The 18,291-nt window shown below is 38.2% G+C and overlaps 1 protein-coding gene and 1 long non-coding RNA gene across 2 annotated transcripts in view; one reads left to right on the plus strand and one right to left on the minus strand.

Annotated features, from left to right (window-relative positions):
* Positions 1-5,147: 5,147 nt before the first annotated feature.
* Positions 5,148-17,671, plus strand: LOC112643995 (uncharacterized). The gene is made up of 4 exons (XR_003126040.3): positions 5,148-5,433; positions 14,776-15,118; positions 15,991-16,102; positions 17,327-17,671. It is a non-coding gene; the product is annotated as an uncharacterized LOC112643995 (long non-coding RNA).
* DOK6 (docking protein 6) overlaps positions 7,679-18,291 on the minus strand; it is a 369,596-nt gene continuing 358,983 nt past the window's right edge. The window contains exon 8 of the mRNA XM_035700481.2: positions 7,679-14,990. Coding sequence (XP_035556374.1) covers positions 14,851-14,990 — 140 coding nt within the window. The 3' untranslated portion in view covers positions 7,679-14,850. The remainder of the gene's footprint in view (positions 14,991-18,291) is intronic.

Here is an 18,291-nt window from a genome sequence, read left to right on the forward strand (position 1 = left end):
AACATTCAGTGTGTTTTCTAGGTGCATGTAGCTCAAAGTCAAAGTGCTATACAAGGGTTTTTGTTAAAAAAAAAAAAAAAGGAAGAAGAAGAAGAAAGTTTTTTCCTGCCCTTTTCATTTTCCCTCCATTGAGATGACAAATATCACTTCCTCCAATTGTTTTACTTCTCTACTTTTCTGAATAGCATGCTTATATTACTACTGGATTAAAAAAAATAGACATTGATGCAGAAGCTTTCCTCTCCACAAATTCACCACATATGCATACATTTCTCATGTGCCCATCCTTCCAAAGTATTTGTATTAAAATTTGATTATTTCAATGTTTGGTGTTTATGTCTTTATGACTTTGCCAACACTCTTCTCAGTTAAATCAAATTGTAAAACTGAGCTTTGTGCAGTGGCAGTATCATAGCCAATGAAGTTTATCCGAGGAACGAATATTGCTATTGAAACAAATGGTAAAAATGATCTTGCTTTCTCTCCTACAGAACTTGGGTTTTCACCTAGAGCTAATAATTGTCTCTTTTTATATTAATAGTTTTGTATTTACCATAAATTTATCTTAAACTCTTCCCCAGTGACCTAGGTAATCTCTCTAGATTCTCAGTGATGAAGCAGAAGTTTCCAGCCATCTTCATATCCTGAAAAAGTTACCCTAGAACCTTGACTTGGGTCATTAAGCCCTGGTTCTTCCTGCATAGCTGTCATCCTCTGTCTCCCTTCAGGAAAAATAAAGAAAAAGGAGCATAAAACCTGGAATCAATTCTAGAAAATGTCCTAGTACCAAAGGATATGAGGTTCCAGATGGCGAATGTTTACCCAATGCCCTGAGCAAGGAACAATAAGAAGCCTATGTAATATTTAGACTTGTGTCTGAAAGAGTTGGAGCTCTTGGTTCTTATCTTTGGAAGCTGATGTTGACTGTTAAAGAAAACCAGTTAATTTATTTGAGTGATGTGATATGGGTGACTTATAACAGCTCTAGGGCACAATCCTTGGAAAACAGGTAGAAAATGTAGCAACTCCAGGAGTCCACCAGCAGGAAGACACTTGGAGCTCAATACTTTGGCGAGAACACTGCAAACACACGTACTGCATATGTGGACAAGTTCTGAACACCACTTTTTTAAAAAGATTTATTTATTTATTTATTTATTTATTTATTTATTTATTTATTTATTTGAGAGAGAGAGAACAAGCAGGGGGGAGAAGCAGGCTCCCCACTCAGCGGGGAGCCCGATGTAGGACTCAATCCCAGGACCCCGGGATCATCACCTGAGCCAAAGGCAGATGCTTAGCCAACCGAGCCATCCAGGAGTCCCTCTGAATACCACTTTTATATTTGCCTCACTTGTTCCAGAAACAGTGCCCCTTGTATATATATCAGTGAGGAGGTATCCTTTAGCTTTCAGAGTGGCACAGGCAGGATATAACTTCTTTTCAAATGATATAAAAATATCATATTCTTCCCAGGGTTGGCTGCTAAAGAACTTTTACCACTGACAGATGTCTCTACTTACTAGGTGGTAGTTTCTTAATGGCACGTTTTAGATAGACTATAATATAAATTCAGGACCTTCTAGATTACCTGAATATATTACAGGTATGTCCAAATATATCCAAGATTACTTATGAATGAGTTGGTGAACAAACAAATACAAGTTACAATCCATATCAACACTCCCAGCTAGTAGTACCGGAATCGCGGCCAACAGTTCATTTTTAATAATGTTACTGAGATTGGATATGGGTGTTAGGGTTCACTCACCTCCCCAAGAACAGAGCTATCACATATTTTTCTTGACTTTAATTTTAGTGGAGTCTACTGATTTTTAAAACTAGACAGGTTTGTCTTTACACAAAATATCAATTTCTTTGTAACATATAACCTCCAAAATCCCAAGTAAGAAGTTGGCCTTTGTTTATTTTTTAATGGAAAACTGTTAATTAAAATATTTAAATACCATAAAATTATACTAAGTACCACTTGACCTGCAGAAACAAACACTGAAGAAAGAAAACAATCCGTAAACAGTGTCAATCTTATAATGTGGCCAAAGAAGTGGAGGTCCTTTCTGGATTATGAGTTTAAAATATACCCGAGTCTAAAATGTCAAGCAAAATTCTCCAAATCCTGGGAGAGGGATGCCAAATTATATTTGTAAGACAAAAATTTAAGAAGCTCTGATAGCTTTTTGCACTCTTTAAAATTTAACTGATTTTTAATTTTTCTAGAAATTTATTCTTAAGACAATCTTCTTATTCAGTCACCTATTCATTGGAACCTTTATCCCAGGTATTCAAAAGTATTTCTAGAGAATAACACCATTTTTCTTTAATCAGATGATTGGGTAAGATTTTGAGTGCTCCAATTTACTCTCAATGTTATTAAAATTTGTTATTACAGCCTTTGGTGTGTCTTTGGTCTGTGACATTCACAAATGTTTCTCCAGTGGAATTCCTTCCCTCTTCTGCCCCCTACTCCTATCCCTGGTTGTTAAGCCTTCAAATCCATTTCCATGAAGGCCTGGCCCCTGTTGATTATGTTATTATTACTACTTTTTAATTTCTTAGGTGAGACAGGAAGATCATAGGAGGCCAGACTAAGTCTGAGACATGAGTTCTGGCAAAGTCCTTTCCTCTGGAGGGTAGGTAGGTCTTTATTAATGAGGAGGCTCTTGGCATATTTCACGATGGTGATCTTGCCCTTCCCTTGCCAGAGCCATGAGGGGACCTTTATCAGGTCCTCATGGTGAGAATCTGGTGGGTTTCCTGGAGGGAAAGCTCAAGGAAGTGTGGGGTCCTTCCCAGGCCACAGCCGCCATGAGTTTCTCACAGTCGTATTACCCACAATTATATGCCAACAATTCATCCAGCTCACCACTTAAGTGTTCCTCATAGTTTGTGGCTCCAGTGCTTCAGATCTGGGTAAGGAGATATTGGTTGCTGTATCTCTCTAGATGTGTCCGTTTCTGCAGATTTGGGGGTTTGCCTTGAAATCTCAGTTCTCTGATAGATACAAGAGAAGTCACCAATTTTTAATCTGATCAGTTTTTTCTTGTTGTAATCAAGGCAGTGACATCTTCCAAGCCCTTTATATGTTAGCATTGAACCTGGAAGTCCTTCCCCCATGTGCTTTTAATACATGTGTTTTCTGGTGCCTTGGTTTCTGACCTGTTTCTTTGTTCTGACATTATGAAGCTGGTCTGACACTAGACTCGTATCCATCTGACTTTGCTCTGTGTTGCTCTTTGGTCCATTTTCATAAACCATAGATCCATCTGACAAAATATGGCAATAAAAACTTGGCACGAATGTGAATATAATCTGAAAACTAGTATGAGATTATGCTCAGTTTCTCTATGTCCAGATCAACACCAGTCCTCACAAAATTTTTAGTCCAAAAAGAAGCAAAAGATAGTAAAGAGAAACTCCATCTCAAACCCTAAGACAGTAATGGGTTAAATCTACTCCATCGGCAAAAATTAAATTAGAGGAGCTGTCAGTAACACCCATCCATCACAGGATGTAGTCTGTAGCACCAGACTGAATGAGCTTTTTTGGGATTCTGCTAAAATGGATTGAAATGCAAGTCACAAAGAAGTGTTTCCCTGGTCACATGTATTCAATGTTAAATTATTTTAAGGATTAGTCACATAAAAGGTAAATGAGTATTAGAAAAATTGGTGGATAAGAGAAGCCAAGGGAGGCATTAACAGTATGATCAAAAAATATGTACACATATTTACATTTTAGGTGTTACATTTATGGATTTAATTACTTACTGTTTGGTTTCTGCAGAAGAAAACACATGATAAAAAGAAAAATAAAAACAGAAAGGCAGGGATCCCTGGGTTGCTCAGTGGTTTGGCGCCTGCCTTTGGCCCAGGGCATGATCCTGGAGTCCCGGGATTGATTCCTGCATTGGGCTCCCTGCACAGAGCCTACTTCTCCCTCTGCCTGTGTCTCTGCCTCTCTCTCTCTCTCATTCTCTCTCTGTGTCTCTCATGAATAAATAAAATCTTAAAAAACAAAAACAGAAAGGCGACTCAAGAAGGAATGTCCACATGTCCTGTGGGAATGTTACTCAATTGTCGCTATTGGAGCACTCTCGTCAATGTGTGACTCACTTTACCACAAGAGACAGAACCAAGGCAGAGCTGCCCCACCAATTTCTTTGCTACATATGACCATAAATTAAATACTGCAAAACTTTTCAAAGAGATCATTCAGCAATTTCTTCCCAAACTCAACCCTGTTTCTCTTCACATGTTAATGGGAGTAGCGTTGAACATTTGTATTGTTCAACTAATATCAAGCAAACAACCCCAAACCTGTTGCCATCTCCTTCAGGTTAGGGTAAAACATTCGTAATAACCATTGGTTACCATTGTTCGAATCATATGTTATTTAAGGTTCAGGGAGAAGACAGTATCTAGATAGGAACCAAAAAGGACAAAAGTGATCTCTTTACTCAAGAATCATCAGCAATGACCTGAAATATTTAAGAGAGCATAATGCTCCAAATCCCACTCGTAAATTTAACTTAAACACTCGGTTAAGTAAAACATATCAATGTTATTGTTTAAAATGTCAAGCACCATAATATAACATCTCTGGGGGAGTAATGCCTCTTAGATCTCTGTACGTTTTACATCTCCATTGGAGAACTAAGAAGGACAGATGTCACACGAAGGGTGGAATTATATTTCTACATACTATGTTGACTTTCGGATATCAAATAGTATCCGCATCAGTCTAGTGTGCATGATATTAAGAGTAGCACTGGGCATTCTTTCTTACTGAATGCCTAGCCCTCCCATTTAAAAATTCTAAACTCATAATGACTCATTTCAGTTGTTTCCTAGTCAGAACTCTCAATGGTTCCTGCAATCTCGATGGTTCAAATGCCATCGCCTCTCAGTATTGAGAAAGAGGATCGGATGTGGTGCAGAAGGAGGGAGAGGAGCTAAGTAGAATATCTATCATATACCTTGGTAGCATTTTTTCTTTAGATTATATTGCTGAGAGTGAGGGTTATTTCTGGTCAGTGGCTTTAGTATTTATTGTTTTGAACATTTATCTCTATATTTAGTTCTCTGAAATATAATTACTGAAAAACCATAAACCTTAAAAACATCAGGCTAACTAAAACAAATGTTTTTAATGGATACTGGAACAAGAAAGGGTTTACTACATCGAACGATATTGGCTAAAATCCCACTAGACTGATCATACTAGCTTCATGACTTGAAGTGCATACTTCTTCCCTAAATGGTGAGTTCCTCAGAGGAGGGCTCAACTCTTGCTCATTTTGAATCCTAGCTCTTTGAAGATTCAGTGGATGTTTTTTAAATTAAATTCCAAAAAAGCATTTTCTCTTTTGGCTACCTTGTATCCAAAGTTTGCAAATATCCAGAAGAGTATAAGGTATGTAGATCTCTGTAATTCACGCATGCAGAGAAAGTAGGCGACTGCATGTTTGTCTTATGCTCAACTTTGTGTCAAGAGAGGAGTTGGGAATTTTAGAGAACGTGCTTTAAAATATTTATACAGTTTGAATAATGGGAGCTAATTTTGTTTCTGTGATTAAAAAATGCAGGGTCTTAACTATTGAGAGAGACAAAGAGAAAGAGAAAGGAGAAGGAGGTGGTGAAGGAAGAGGAATAGGAGGAGCAAGAGGCAGAGGAGGCTGAGGGAGAAATCCAGAGACCACTTTGAGAAAGGGATTTAGGAAGCTGGGGAAGCTGGCCTCTCTTGCCTTCTGTAACTCCTTTGTTTCAAGCCATCTCATGTCTTCCGCACAAAGCCAAGGACCCATTTGCTGTCACAACTCCTGCCTGACACTGATGTGCATCCAAAGTAATTAAAAGTAGGCAAAAACCAGGAGCCAGGAGATGTTCTGTGCCCTTTTCTCATGTTTTATAAGGAGCAAGCTCTAAGGAAATATTTACTGATTGACTGGCCTTGGAGCATATATAAAGCAGCAACCTGAGACACCTAGATATTCTGATAATTCATATTCCCATGAATGTTTAGATATTCTATCTAGATCTTGCTCAAACATTTATTTTTAAAATTCACCATATGGATATAAAAATTAGGTAAATTTGTCTAATGTTTTTCTTGACTAACTTAGAAATAAGGATGCGTTTTTGCCATTTGGGAGGTTATTGGATTTTGTTTTTCTTTGTATGTTACAAAAATAGCAGAGTAATTGCTCTGGGGCTGTGCCCTGTGACATACATTTATTAAATATCTTCTTGATGTCAGCTGCAAACTTATACAAACCTTCGCACTTTTGATAAAGACTTTCCCCAGCAAATATAGTTCTCATGGTTTTAATAATGAGAAAAAAGGGAAGAAAAATCCATCAGGTTCACATCACAACATGTTATGAAAGTGGCACCAAACATTCATATCATATACCAGGAGAAGCTGTGTTTCGTTCAGCATTTGCAAAGAAGGGCCCCTCTACTGTCCCTCCGTAACATGTTCCAAACTTCCACTGGGTGTGTAGAACTGAAAGCTCTCATATAGTTTTCATTGCTTTCTTCAAAAATTCATGACTTTGGCCAGTCCTACCCTAACTGGACATTTTAGCACTATGACTGCTCAATCCAGGCTTCCTCACCCACTCTTGATGTCTCTGACCATCAAAGAGAGATGGAGACTTCGTACTCTCTTTAAAGACACAACTCTACAAAAGGAATACTCCTAACAAATTAGTGAATTAACAACAAATGCCCAACTAATATTTAAAGATTAAGTTTGAGAAACAGATTCTGTAAGTTCATTTGCAAGCAGGTCTAAATCCAAGTGACCAAAGAGGTCAATATCACAGAATGGAAAATAGTAAAGTCATCAAAATATAGTGTGGTCATGACTGTACACATTTCATCTTTGATATGAAATCTTTGTCTACCTAATGTTCATTCTGAGTAATTTTCTTTAGTTGTGAAAGGGTGAGCACAGTGCTGGAGGGAAAACCGTTTTCCAGTTTTGTGATACTGTGAAAGCCACTTAGAAAGTCTGGATGTCACTTCACTACAAAATAAAAGTATTGATCACCAATGCCATTGTCAACATTAATATTTTATGATTCCACCAAGCCACAGTCACCCTAATAAGAATGATTTAACATTGGATTAGGAAAATACTGGGAATACATAATAAATTCTCAGTTATTTTACATTTAACAAAGAGCCTTCTTTTACTTGATTTTGAAAATAGCAGCCAATGAATGAATAAATGACATTTAAAGGTTAGCAGATTATGATTGTCAGAATTGTTTAATTACATAGTTACAGTTCATTACATGATGATAAAAATATAAGGAAATCATATAATATCATAGTGCTAACAATATTAAATAACTCAGGGGTAAAAACCAGCAATTTAGATGTTCAAAATCTCAATCATGCAAAATTGTGTGAAGTAGTATTTTTGAACTGCCTTTTTTAAGTAATGGAAACTTACTTAAATTACTATAAATTAACCTCCTTGTAGCCATATCAATTGTAAATTTTTTAGAATTATGAGTAAGATATTAATAACAATTGATTAGGTGTATTTACTAAGGATTGAGATATAGAAACTATGAATTCAGAAGAAGGTAATTCTTACACTGTGTATTTCGTGTGTTTTTACCGAGGGGAAAAATCACACAGACAGATTTAAAATAATTTAATTTCCTAATTTTATTATTGCCTCATTATTATAATATTTTCTGTTCTGCCAGAAATTCACATTTAGGTTCCAGGGACAGCTATTCCTTTGCATTCCATTCCAAACGTGGCTCAACTAGGGTTTAAGTACAGATGTCCCCAAACTATTATTTATCTGGAATAGATTGTGATTAAAAATAAAGTATGTCAAATCATATAATTTCCAATAGAAGCAAATTTGTCATGGAAATTTTATTTCTTAACAAGAGCCTAGCATCCGAAGTTATTTTTACCAAAATAATCATAAACATTACATTTAATCAATGACAACGGACATCCCTTTACAGTAGACTTCACAAAGTATATATAAATTAATTTTAAAGAATTTATAGAAAGCAAACATATAACACATAATTTAACATATTTTGAAGATTCATAGGGATAAGGATTCGGAAAGATGGGATAATTCTGGGTGGACCTAGGAAAAAGATAACAAATGTAGCATGTACAGAGTAGGTTAAAAGTAAAAAAGTGTGTGTGTATGTGTGTGTGTGTGTGTGTGTGTGTGTTTTAGGGTTTGTGCAGAGAAGGTAATAGGGGGCCTTTGCAGATCCTGGGAGTTCAGTCATCTGCGTAAAGATGATTTTACTTTTATGCTCATTTATTGTCAGGGAGTAGACGGATTTGTTGTGATTTATATACTGCCTGCTATTACCAAAATAATATAGAGTGCCTTATAACTGGAAGGAATCTCTATTCTCTATTTAGGTTTTCACAAAAATTTAGAGCTTCCTTTCTCCCAATGAACCCACTATATATGTAGATAGATAAGAAAAAGCATTGTTCTTTGAATTTGCAATAGATATGTAAATCTGAATTTGATTAGTCAAATGATTTCATATTGACCTATACCATGCTAATTTTTTATTTATATATAACATCAAGATGCTATTGTCATTTTATTCTTCATTTTCCCGGCTTTCAGCCCATCTGTCTCATATAGTTAACAATACTGGAACACCATAGAAACCCTCTCACTTTGTTTTTCTTCGAGAGAAAATCTGTAGTGAATTTTGAAAAAAATTCAGTCATCATCTCAAACTTCCTTTCCTTTCCTTCCTTTCCCGAATTTAGGTTTTTAAATTTCAGATTTCCAAAAATAAGCTTATGAGGCTGTGGATCACTTGGGTGAATTAAGGTAATAACCAGATTCCAGTATGAACACCACTGCAGGGTCAGGGTCGATCCTTGCTCTACTCAACGCACGATTCCTTATCTACAAAAAGGGCTGATTTTCTGCTCTAAGTCTAACATCAACTTAAAAGTAGAGAACAGATGGAGAAAGTTAATTGTATCAACAATTAAAAATGGCTCCAAATAACTATTAAAAAATTTAAATTTGTTCATTCTTCTTAAAATTGGAATATGGAATATAGGGTAGGAGAAGATGAGGTAAAATAAAAACCTATTAAACAGAATTATTAGAAGGAAATTGTAATATTTCTATTACAAATGTATTCTTTCTCTCCTTGAAATGTTTACAAGATATAAAAATCTTAAACTAGGGAAAAGTGTATGAAAATCATGAGTAAAATATAGTTTTCGTATTACTTGGTAATTTTAACTTATTTCCTATCTATCCAGACTTGAGTTAATTTAAATAATTGCCTACTAAAGTGTATTAAAAACACTTGATATGGAAGCTATTTTATTATAAAAAAAGTCATTTTCCAATTTCAACTGAAAACAGATTTTTGAAGTTCACATGAAACAAAATGTAACCCCGATGTTATTATCTAATTACATTGTGACAAATGCCGTAAATAATTATGCCAAAGTGTTACATAGTGATAAAAGTCCCCAAAATAATAACCACAATTACAGTATGATGAATAAGTAGGAATACATTTAATTTTTTTTAGTTTGACTATCACTTTAGAATAAAGAAGTTTGAATTTCAATGAAAACTGGGTGTCCGTGTAAGAGTAATAAAATTTATCCCAATCATTCATGACCTACAAGTCTAATGAATTGCCTCATAAAGCCTCTCTAGACACAGTTAGTGATGAGTCCAGGAAGGGTTAGGACCATCCAAAAAATCTGAGGAGACACTTAAATGTTATTCCAGGGCCTATTTATTTAGAATCTCTGTGGCATTTCTCAACTCCCACTGCATCTAAATGGGGGAAAAGATAGACAAAACTATCTCTGTTTCTTTGCCTTTTCAACAAATGACAACACCATGGGTTTGGGTTTCCTCCTGAGTAGGATGTAAAGTGGTATCTTTATTCTACATGATTGCTTCCAGAGCTAGCTAGCATCCTGCCCATCCAGAAAATATGCCCAACATCTCATGATACTTCCTCTAGAGTCTGTAAACTAGCTACCGCCCCAACGAGTTGTAATAATTGTAGAAATGATACAACAAAGATTCACATTCTTGAGTAAAAAAGTAAGGATTTGGGGTAGTTTCAGGGAGGAAAAAGGCAGAAAAATTTTGCAAATACGTTCATAGAGAATGTACGCATGAGGCTATTGGTCTCTTCTGACATACTTCTAGCCCCCAGCCAAGGGTCATGGATGATATACCTTCATTTTGAAACTCAAATGAAGTTGACATGTACAAAAACGATAAGAAGAGACATTTTACCAGGGGGATTTTATTACACATTCTTTCATGTTCAATACTTTTCACTAAACCCAAGGAGGCACACTTATTGGCTATGTGCTGTCTTTCTGTGGTCACTTCAAAACATGATGCAACTGCTGTCTTCTTTCAATTGCATGCTTGGTACTCAGTGAAGCTGGTCAAGAAGGTCAAGTCTGTGATAGGGAACTGGGATTGGAATGTTAACAAAGTAGAGTCTTAGTGCAACTTTGGACATTTCATTGGAATCTTTATAACTTTATCTAAGTTGCTGCCCTCCTGAGTTAGGTCCCATTCTTCTTCTCTGCCCCTTCCATATGGAAAATTGTCCTCCATACATTTCATAGGCTAGAAATTCATCTGTGTGGCACATCACCTAGTGTTATGGTTATTAATAGAAATATAGTGGCCATTTCTTATTTGGAGAAGGCCAAGATTGGGGAATTGTGAAGTATAGTTAATGATTGAGAAAGTAATTTGAAATTGCAAGATACTAATCAACATGATATGTTGGTAGAATTGGAGAAAAGTGTATCATTTTCACTCTAAGCAGTTTTTAGTATAATATTTAAGACACAACGTGTTAAAGGCCTAAAGCTCAGCCCCACTGAATGTACATTGCCTATTTATTGTGCTGTTATAATCATCAGAACTGGACTATGATTTTTTTATAAGACTTATAATTTGCTTAAGCTTGTTTTCACTGTAGCATTAATGGTTGATTTGAGTAAGTGGCTCAAATAATCTAGGGAGTAGGGTAATCATGCTTTTTTTTTTTTAACAAGTTTTCTGAGATACTGACAAAAGAATGAGGGGCAGACATCAATTTTTATGATGTGTTTTTAAATATCTACTCTAAAGACACCACATGCAATAAATAAATTGGATCCGTAAAAACTATTAACAGTGTAATGTTATTTATCAGTCCATTGTTTCTATACTGGACAGAAAGTATTAGTGGCTGACCATTTTATAGGTGATAAATGATTTTCAAACATAATTGCCCAGTGAAGACAGAGAAAAATTGTACAAGATACTAGGACTAGTACTCGAGTTGCTACTTGGTGAAAAAAAGTGAGGTTTACTTTTAATAAATAGGTTTCACTTTATTTCACATGCTCCATCCAACAGCATCTTCCCTAATCTATAAGTAAATATACATTTCTTATTTCATGAAGTTCATATTGTGGCAGCGGCCAGAACCCATTGATTCATACGTATCTGCAACTTGTGTAAATAAATTAGTTCCAAGTGCCTATTATTCAGTCAACGAGTAAGTGAAAGATGTGTTTTCTTTTTCTCCCACCAGTATGGTAAACGATTGGGTTGAGGTTATTTTATACTTTTCCATACTTTAAATGTGTCAGGGATTGGTCATGAGTGCAACGATTAATATTTCCAGAAGAAAACTTGAGGACATAAGACATAACACCCCCGCCCGTGTCATCTTTGTGGGAACTGTGTACACCCTCCAGTTTTCCTCTGCTCTCAGAAGTGCCTCCATTACTTATGTCAAGTTCTTCACCACTGTGTCTTCCAACCGGATACCCCAATATGGAAACTGTGACCATCTTCACTCACTTGCCTAAATCTGGTTGGGATCCCAACTGAGTCACTTTCAGAAGGAGCCAAAGGTTGTCTTTGGTTCACAGCAACCCTAACTGCAGGAAAGCTGTAATAAAGCGTCTGAGGGAGAAAAATGACTTGCAAAGTGTAGAGGCATCTTCAGTCAAAAACCTGTGAGCTCAAGGGAGTTGAATACATGCCTACGACCATTCTAATTGCTCCAGTGAAGTTGGTTTTATGAAGTTCCAGGAGAATGGTATGGAAACTTTTCTTTCATCTTTGGTTTCTGTAGAAGATTTATTTGCTTGTCATTTTTATTACAATGCACACTGCCTTATGTCAAGTATATTAGGCTAATATAAATTCTCCTATATGTTCGGTTAGCAATTTTTAACTCAGCTACAATTTTAAGTATAGATGGAAAAGTATGCTAGAATTGATCTCCAAAAATGTACCACGAGAGACGTTAAAGCATTATTCTCATTGTAATGAGATTGGGTTAAAAGACTTGGGAGGGACATTTCTCTCACACACTCTTAATGACATTATTTTCGGAGTGAACCGGCCCAAGGCTAGCCTGATCTTTGGTATCTCCTCAGTAAACGCTCACTGGTAATGATCACAAGCAAATGGTGTTCTGGAAGCAACTGCATGCAGGTATTGTGTCTTCCACCAAATAGACACAAGAGCAGACTCATCTAATTAGCAGAATCGCCCCTGGACTTGCTGTCTGTGTTTCTCGCACATTAGTGCAGCTGAGACATGAACCAGGACCCCTGAGGGCTTTTCCCCACAAGTCCCATGTAGAAACTGTGGTCTCTAAGCAACAGCTCGACTGAGTGAGCGGGCGAGAGCCTGGCTCAGAACGTGGCACCACTAGGAGCTGTGCTCAAATGGTCTCAGCGGGGAGTTGCTCTGGTGGGTTTTACAAAAGGCATTTCAGAAACAAATGCCATGTGCTGAGTGATTCAGAGGTGTGTAACCCCGAAAGCTGGGATTTTAGGGGAGGCTGTGTCCTCGTCAGGAACCAGTCGTCTGCTTTTCTGCTATGTCAGCAAAATTCACAGTGCAGAGAGTTTGAGTAATTTTCTTTTTATCCCTGAAAGCTTAAGATAATTATTTTTCACAGCCACATTGACTCTTATGATTAGCATCTTGATGGGGTTTTCATTCTTAATCTGAGAGATTCAGAGAGTCTAGGTAGTTGCTCTAAAGTGTAAATTCATCTAGGAGGGACCCAGAACTGCTTCTATGCTGTAGTTATTCTCTGAAATAAGTTTGCAATCTGCATTCAAGCTATGGATAGAGATAAAAAAAAGAAGAGTCTTATTAGAGATCAACAAAACAAGTACTCCTTCCACAGACTAACATTAATAGTTTAAATAATTTTGCTATTAAGAAAAAAAAATCAGGCTTTTATCTTACATGATCTGGGCTCACTATTCTTTGGATTCCCCGTGGAGTATTTACAAGCTGACCATTTTAGGTGTGTGGCATCAGATAATCCAGGCAGAATGATTTTTATTTTTACTTGAGTAAACTTCAAAATGAAGGACAAAAATATCTTTGTTGACACTAAATAAATTGGCCAAATTTTTTAGTTCACACGGAAGCCACCACTTCCTTTTAAACTTGGTAGGTTTGTCAACTACTGTCAGAGATGAAAAAATTATATCTGATCCGTTTTCACTTATAATCCCAGCCAATGTTCATTAAAGAGGAAGTAAAGCCTAGCAAATTCTGGTTACACAGGAAATCACAAGTGCCCAATGGCTCGTTGAGAGCAGCATCTATAAAACTTTAAATAATTAATATCTACAATCCTGTGTGCATTGTTCTTCTGACTGCAAAATAGCTGAGTTCTTTTTAGGTACATATATATATATATATTTTTTTTTTAATTTCTTTCCTGAAAAACAGTTTCTCATTTAAAGTTTTCTGTTTCTTGAGGTTAAATGGAAGCTGGTGGGTGATCACACCCGATTTTCCTCATGGAGCTCAGAGGGATGGCCAAAGAGACAGACATTGCCAACAAGGAAGTACTAACCCAAAAGACAGGGTGGCGACAGGACACATGGGACAGCTAGACCAGGTCTTTTGTTTTCATTTTCAAGTGAACCTCCTTCTCAAATATTCGTTTATACTTGTCAGAGGAGCAGACTTGACTACGTAAATACTTTTGCTAATAAAAAGCCTTTTTTTTTTACAGCACTATTTTAAAAGTAGCTATTCAACATAACAATCTTAATTTTAATGCACCAAATTACAGTTTTCAACAATGTAAGTGAGCATATCCTGTCACCCTCAGCACACAGTTGATATATACGTGTTAGATATAGATGGATATAGCAATATCCAAATCTGTATTTGTCTACAGGTGCACACACACGCACACACACACAGTGGAGCTACAGGGCCTGCTCAACAGTGTGTTCTAATTCTTGTGTTCCCTTAATTGTCACTGGGCTTATTTCTATGGAGACTTATAATGCCATTTGTAGACCTTACTGGATTTGTCCCCGTTAAAACCTTCCAAGCCACAGAGCTTGTGGTGGGTGACCTTATGTCCAAGGACAGACCCTGTCACCAGGCGGGAGGGCCGAGCCATGAGGACAGAGTTAATGTCCCCCGCCCAGGTCCAACCCAGTGTGGGCAACTTCTCATGGTGCCCAGACTTCTGCTACTGTCCGTACCAAAGAATTTTATTTAAATGACTGTTCATACGATTTGGATTCTATTTTTGTAAAACATAGATTCCCCTCCCCCCAAGAAATTCAATAAATAAAGGACTTAGCCACAGAGTCAAGGAAGCAGAACTCCAGGTTTTAACCTTCCACTGGGACTGGGGCTACACCCGACCCATTTCAATTTTTACTGCAATTGGTCTTCCAGGAGGCAGAGGGTGCAGTGACCCTACAAGCAGGTCCGGACAGACTGTCTCTCTGGTCAGCAGCGGCTCTCTGAGTGTCATTGAATGAGGCTGGAGCTGTAGCTGAATCCGTAACTGCTCGACCGGGACAGAGCCTGCTGGGCCTCCTCACTCTGCTCCGAGGCGTAGCTGGGAAATGTCTGTGCACGTGACATCTTCGAGGAACCAAACCCGTGACCTGAGAGGAGGGAAGGAGGAAGAGGTGTGCTAAGAAATAGACTCAGAAAAGCAAGGGGATATATATAAACAAGCAAACAACCATGCAAACAAAGCAGAAGGCTGCAAATCCTCAAAAGAGAGCTCCAGGTAAGCACAGAGGTGTGAAAAATGGAGAAATTTGGTGCTTTATTCCTTTCTGGGTTAAAAATGTATTCAGGGATCAATATTTTCCTCAAGCGTGTCTGGTCAAAAATTCAGATGCCAGAGTGCAAGGTAAACTTTTGAGAGATCTCAAACTTCTAGTATGTCCTTCAGCTATTGGAACAAAAGCAGAAAAGTTTTTCTGAAAAAAAAAAAAAAAAAAAAAAAAGCTGGTTTTGATGGAGGGCCCGTAAGCTGCATTCTTTTCTTTTATACTTGCTTTCAGCATACAAGAGCAAATTAGACATTTTCTTAAAACCTTTCTGGAGCAGGCAAATTATACTGTATCCCAACCAGTAACCATCAATTAGCAGGAAAAGCTTTCACCAGTATAGCCTTCAAGGCCCTGACTTATCCTGTCAGGTTTGTGAGTAACTGAACCCACCCCATGATATGATGAGCCTAAACAATAAACTTTTATGGTTACTCAAGTGGCTGAAAAGTTGAATCTTCTAGAAAATATATTTAAGGAAAAATTCCATCTATGCTTTTGATGGTTCAGATGCATCCCCGAAACTCAAAATTTGTCTAATGTAAACCCACACAGACGTGACCACGGGAAAGCTTGTCAGAATGCTGACAACAGAGGGTGAGACTGTCATCGTATGGCTTCAGATGGACTTTCCAGGGGCCTTCCCATTCTTTTTCTTAACTGAAAATTAATTATTCTTCAATCTGGAGAATGTTATTTATGGAAGGGATGAGCTTAGTGAGCAAAGAAAGCTAGACCCAATGTGCTTGGCCTCTCCAGAGTTTATGTTTCATCCAAAAGAAAAGATGCATCCAGTTTGATTTGTAATGTTTCTATTCTCTACCAGGAGGAACCCAGTCGAGACAGTCGGCTATCACAGAAACGTGGAACATGTCGTCCTGTTTCTCAGGTGGCGCTGTCCTTCCTGAGGTCACGCACCTAAAGCCACTCATCAGCAGGTGTGTAAAACATCCTTGCAATTTCTGAAGCTTGGGGTCCAGGGAGAAATGCAAATGACTTGGGTAATAAAAGGCTGATTAAACTGGTAGAGGCTCTCAATGTTTAAAAATCGTGAGAGTGAAATCTTGCTTTCTATATAAAAATCACTTTAGATTCACTGTTGGCCTAATTCTCTTGTAGATTAAATCTCCCCAGGAGCAAATCAGGGGAGTTGGGGGATGTGGGCACGTGCTCTCTACCTGGCCCTCCAGCAGCCGCTGTTGTGGTTGTGCCAGCACAGCCCCTTTCTGAGCCTCGGAACCTTCCTGCCCCCTTCCCTGCCTCTCCCAGGGCCCCCATCCACATTTCCTCTCTTTGCCCCTTTACACGGAGGTGGGTAATGCTGCATGCTGTTTGCCCATCCTTCACAATTCCTTGTTGGTTCTATAACTTCCCTCCTAGCACTGTCAATAGTCCTTTAGATTGTCTCAAAATCCCATGTGGTCGTGTCTTCTCTTTCTGGGAAGGGGCAGAAAAAGGGAGAAGTTAGGGGGACCTGGGGTGAGTTCAGAGTGAGAAGACCGGCTATGCACGCTCCTTCTACTACTTATATGGGTCACCAACCTTGTGAGACTCACTTTTCTCTTGGGTTCTCAGTTTCCTTATCTGCAAATTCTGGAATGTTGACATTAATGGTGTTGTATGACTCATCTGATTATGAAATCAATGTGTCGTCATTGAATTCAAGCATGATAAGTGCTGTCACCCCAGTGAAAAGATAACCTGTCACCACGTACTCCAGCAGGGTCACCTATATGGGATGGTCAGAGAGGGCCTCCTGCAGAAAGTGGCATTTTGACATGTTATTTATGTGACAAGATTATGGGAGAGTAATCTGATACGGAAAAAAAATCACTTAAAACATTTAACAACGTTGCCTCCTTATTGTGCCATTGACTCACTAGATGATCATTCAAAGTTCTCACAAGTGGAGATACTGGCATTTATCAGCATAAACCAGCTGGAAATTCTAATATTAAGAGAGTTGTTCCTGGTCTTGGCTTTATCTTATTTAAAGAACAAAGTAGAAATATCTGAAAGAGAGCAGCGCTGGGAAACACCTTTAGTTCGCATTACTTGTGGGCTAAAAGTGAAGGCTGAAGTTGTGGATTTGGGACAGTCTGGCACACACAGATTTTTACCCTAGAATCTTTTTTTTTTTTTTACTTTTTTTTTTACCCTAGAATCTTGAGTGTGGAAATTCAATCATGCAACTACTATTCGTCAAACACCTGCTGAAACAGTTCAAAAGACCACAGGGGAGACACATGAATGGAAAGTACAGTCCCTGACTTCACAAGCCATCCACAGGCTGCTTTGGGAATGAGGGTCGGACAAGGATAGACAACGAGGAGCAGGAAAGAAGGGTGCATGCAGGGGCCTCTGGGTGGCTCAGCGGTTGAGCGTCTGCCTTCAGCTCAGGATGTGATCCCGGGGTCCTGGGATCGAGTCCCACATCAGGCTCCCTGCAGGGAGCCTGCTTCTCCCTCTGCCTATGGCTCTGACTCTCTGTGTGTCTCTCTCATGAATAAACAAATAAAATCTTTGAAAAAAAAAAAAAAAAAGGAGTGTGCATGCAGTCAGAGCTTTCCAGAATCAGTGCAGGATCCCAACAGAGCTCAGAAGAGCTGTGTTGCAGAGCTGCGCACATCATTCCAAGAACCACAACTTCCCTCTGCTCCTGTGCCTGGAGGACTGGGGGACACGCCACACGGGAACACGCCTGGGACTCGAGGGCCCCAGCAGATGCTGGCTTTGCCCCTCCTGTCCGTGCCCCATGGGTCCATATTCTTTCTGGTGTTCTCGCTCAATGTCTAGCTTTCTCTTCCAGGTCAGCGAGCTGCTCCTCGCTGGGCTGGGTTTTGAATATTATTCTCCATCACGGTCAACACTGTTTTCTTCTTCACCTCTATGAACAATTTCTAGTCTAACTGGAAATTAAATTATGACATTTTTACGTCACCCATTTCTTTATAGACAATTCACAAACGATGCCATTTACCGCTTATCACAAAAATAACACACCTCAATCAGAACTGTACAGAGGAGGGCTTACTAAGTGCTCTGTGATTATGGCAACAATGAGCATGAGAACAAAAGAGAGAAATAATTAAGCATTTTCTCAACGTTTATTTGAATTATGCCCTTT

The sequence above is a fragment of the Canis lupus genome, chromosome 1 (assembly GCF_003254725.2).
Source record: "Canis lupus dingo isolate Sandy chromosome 1, ASM325472v2, whole genome shotgun sequence".
Lineage (NCBI taxonomy): Eukaryota > Metazoa > Chordata > Mammalia > Carnivora > Canidae > Canis > Canis lupus.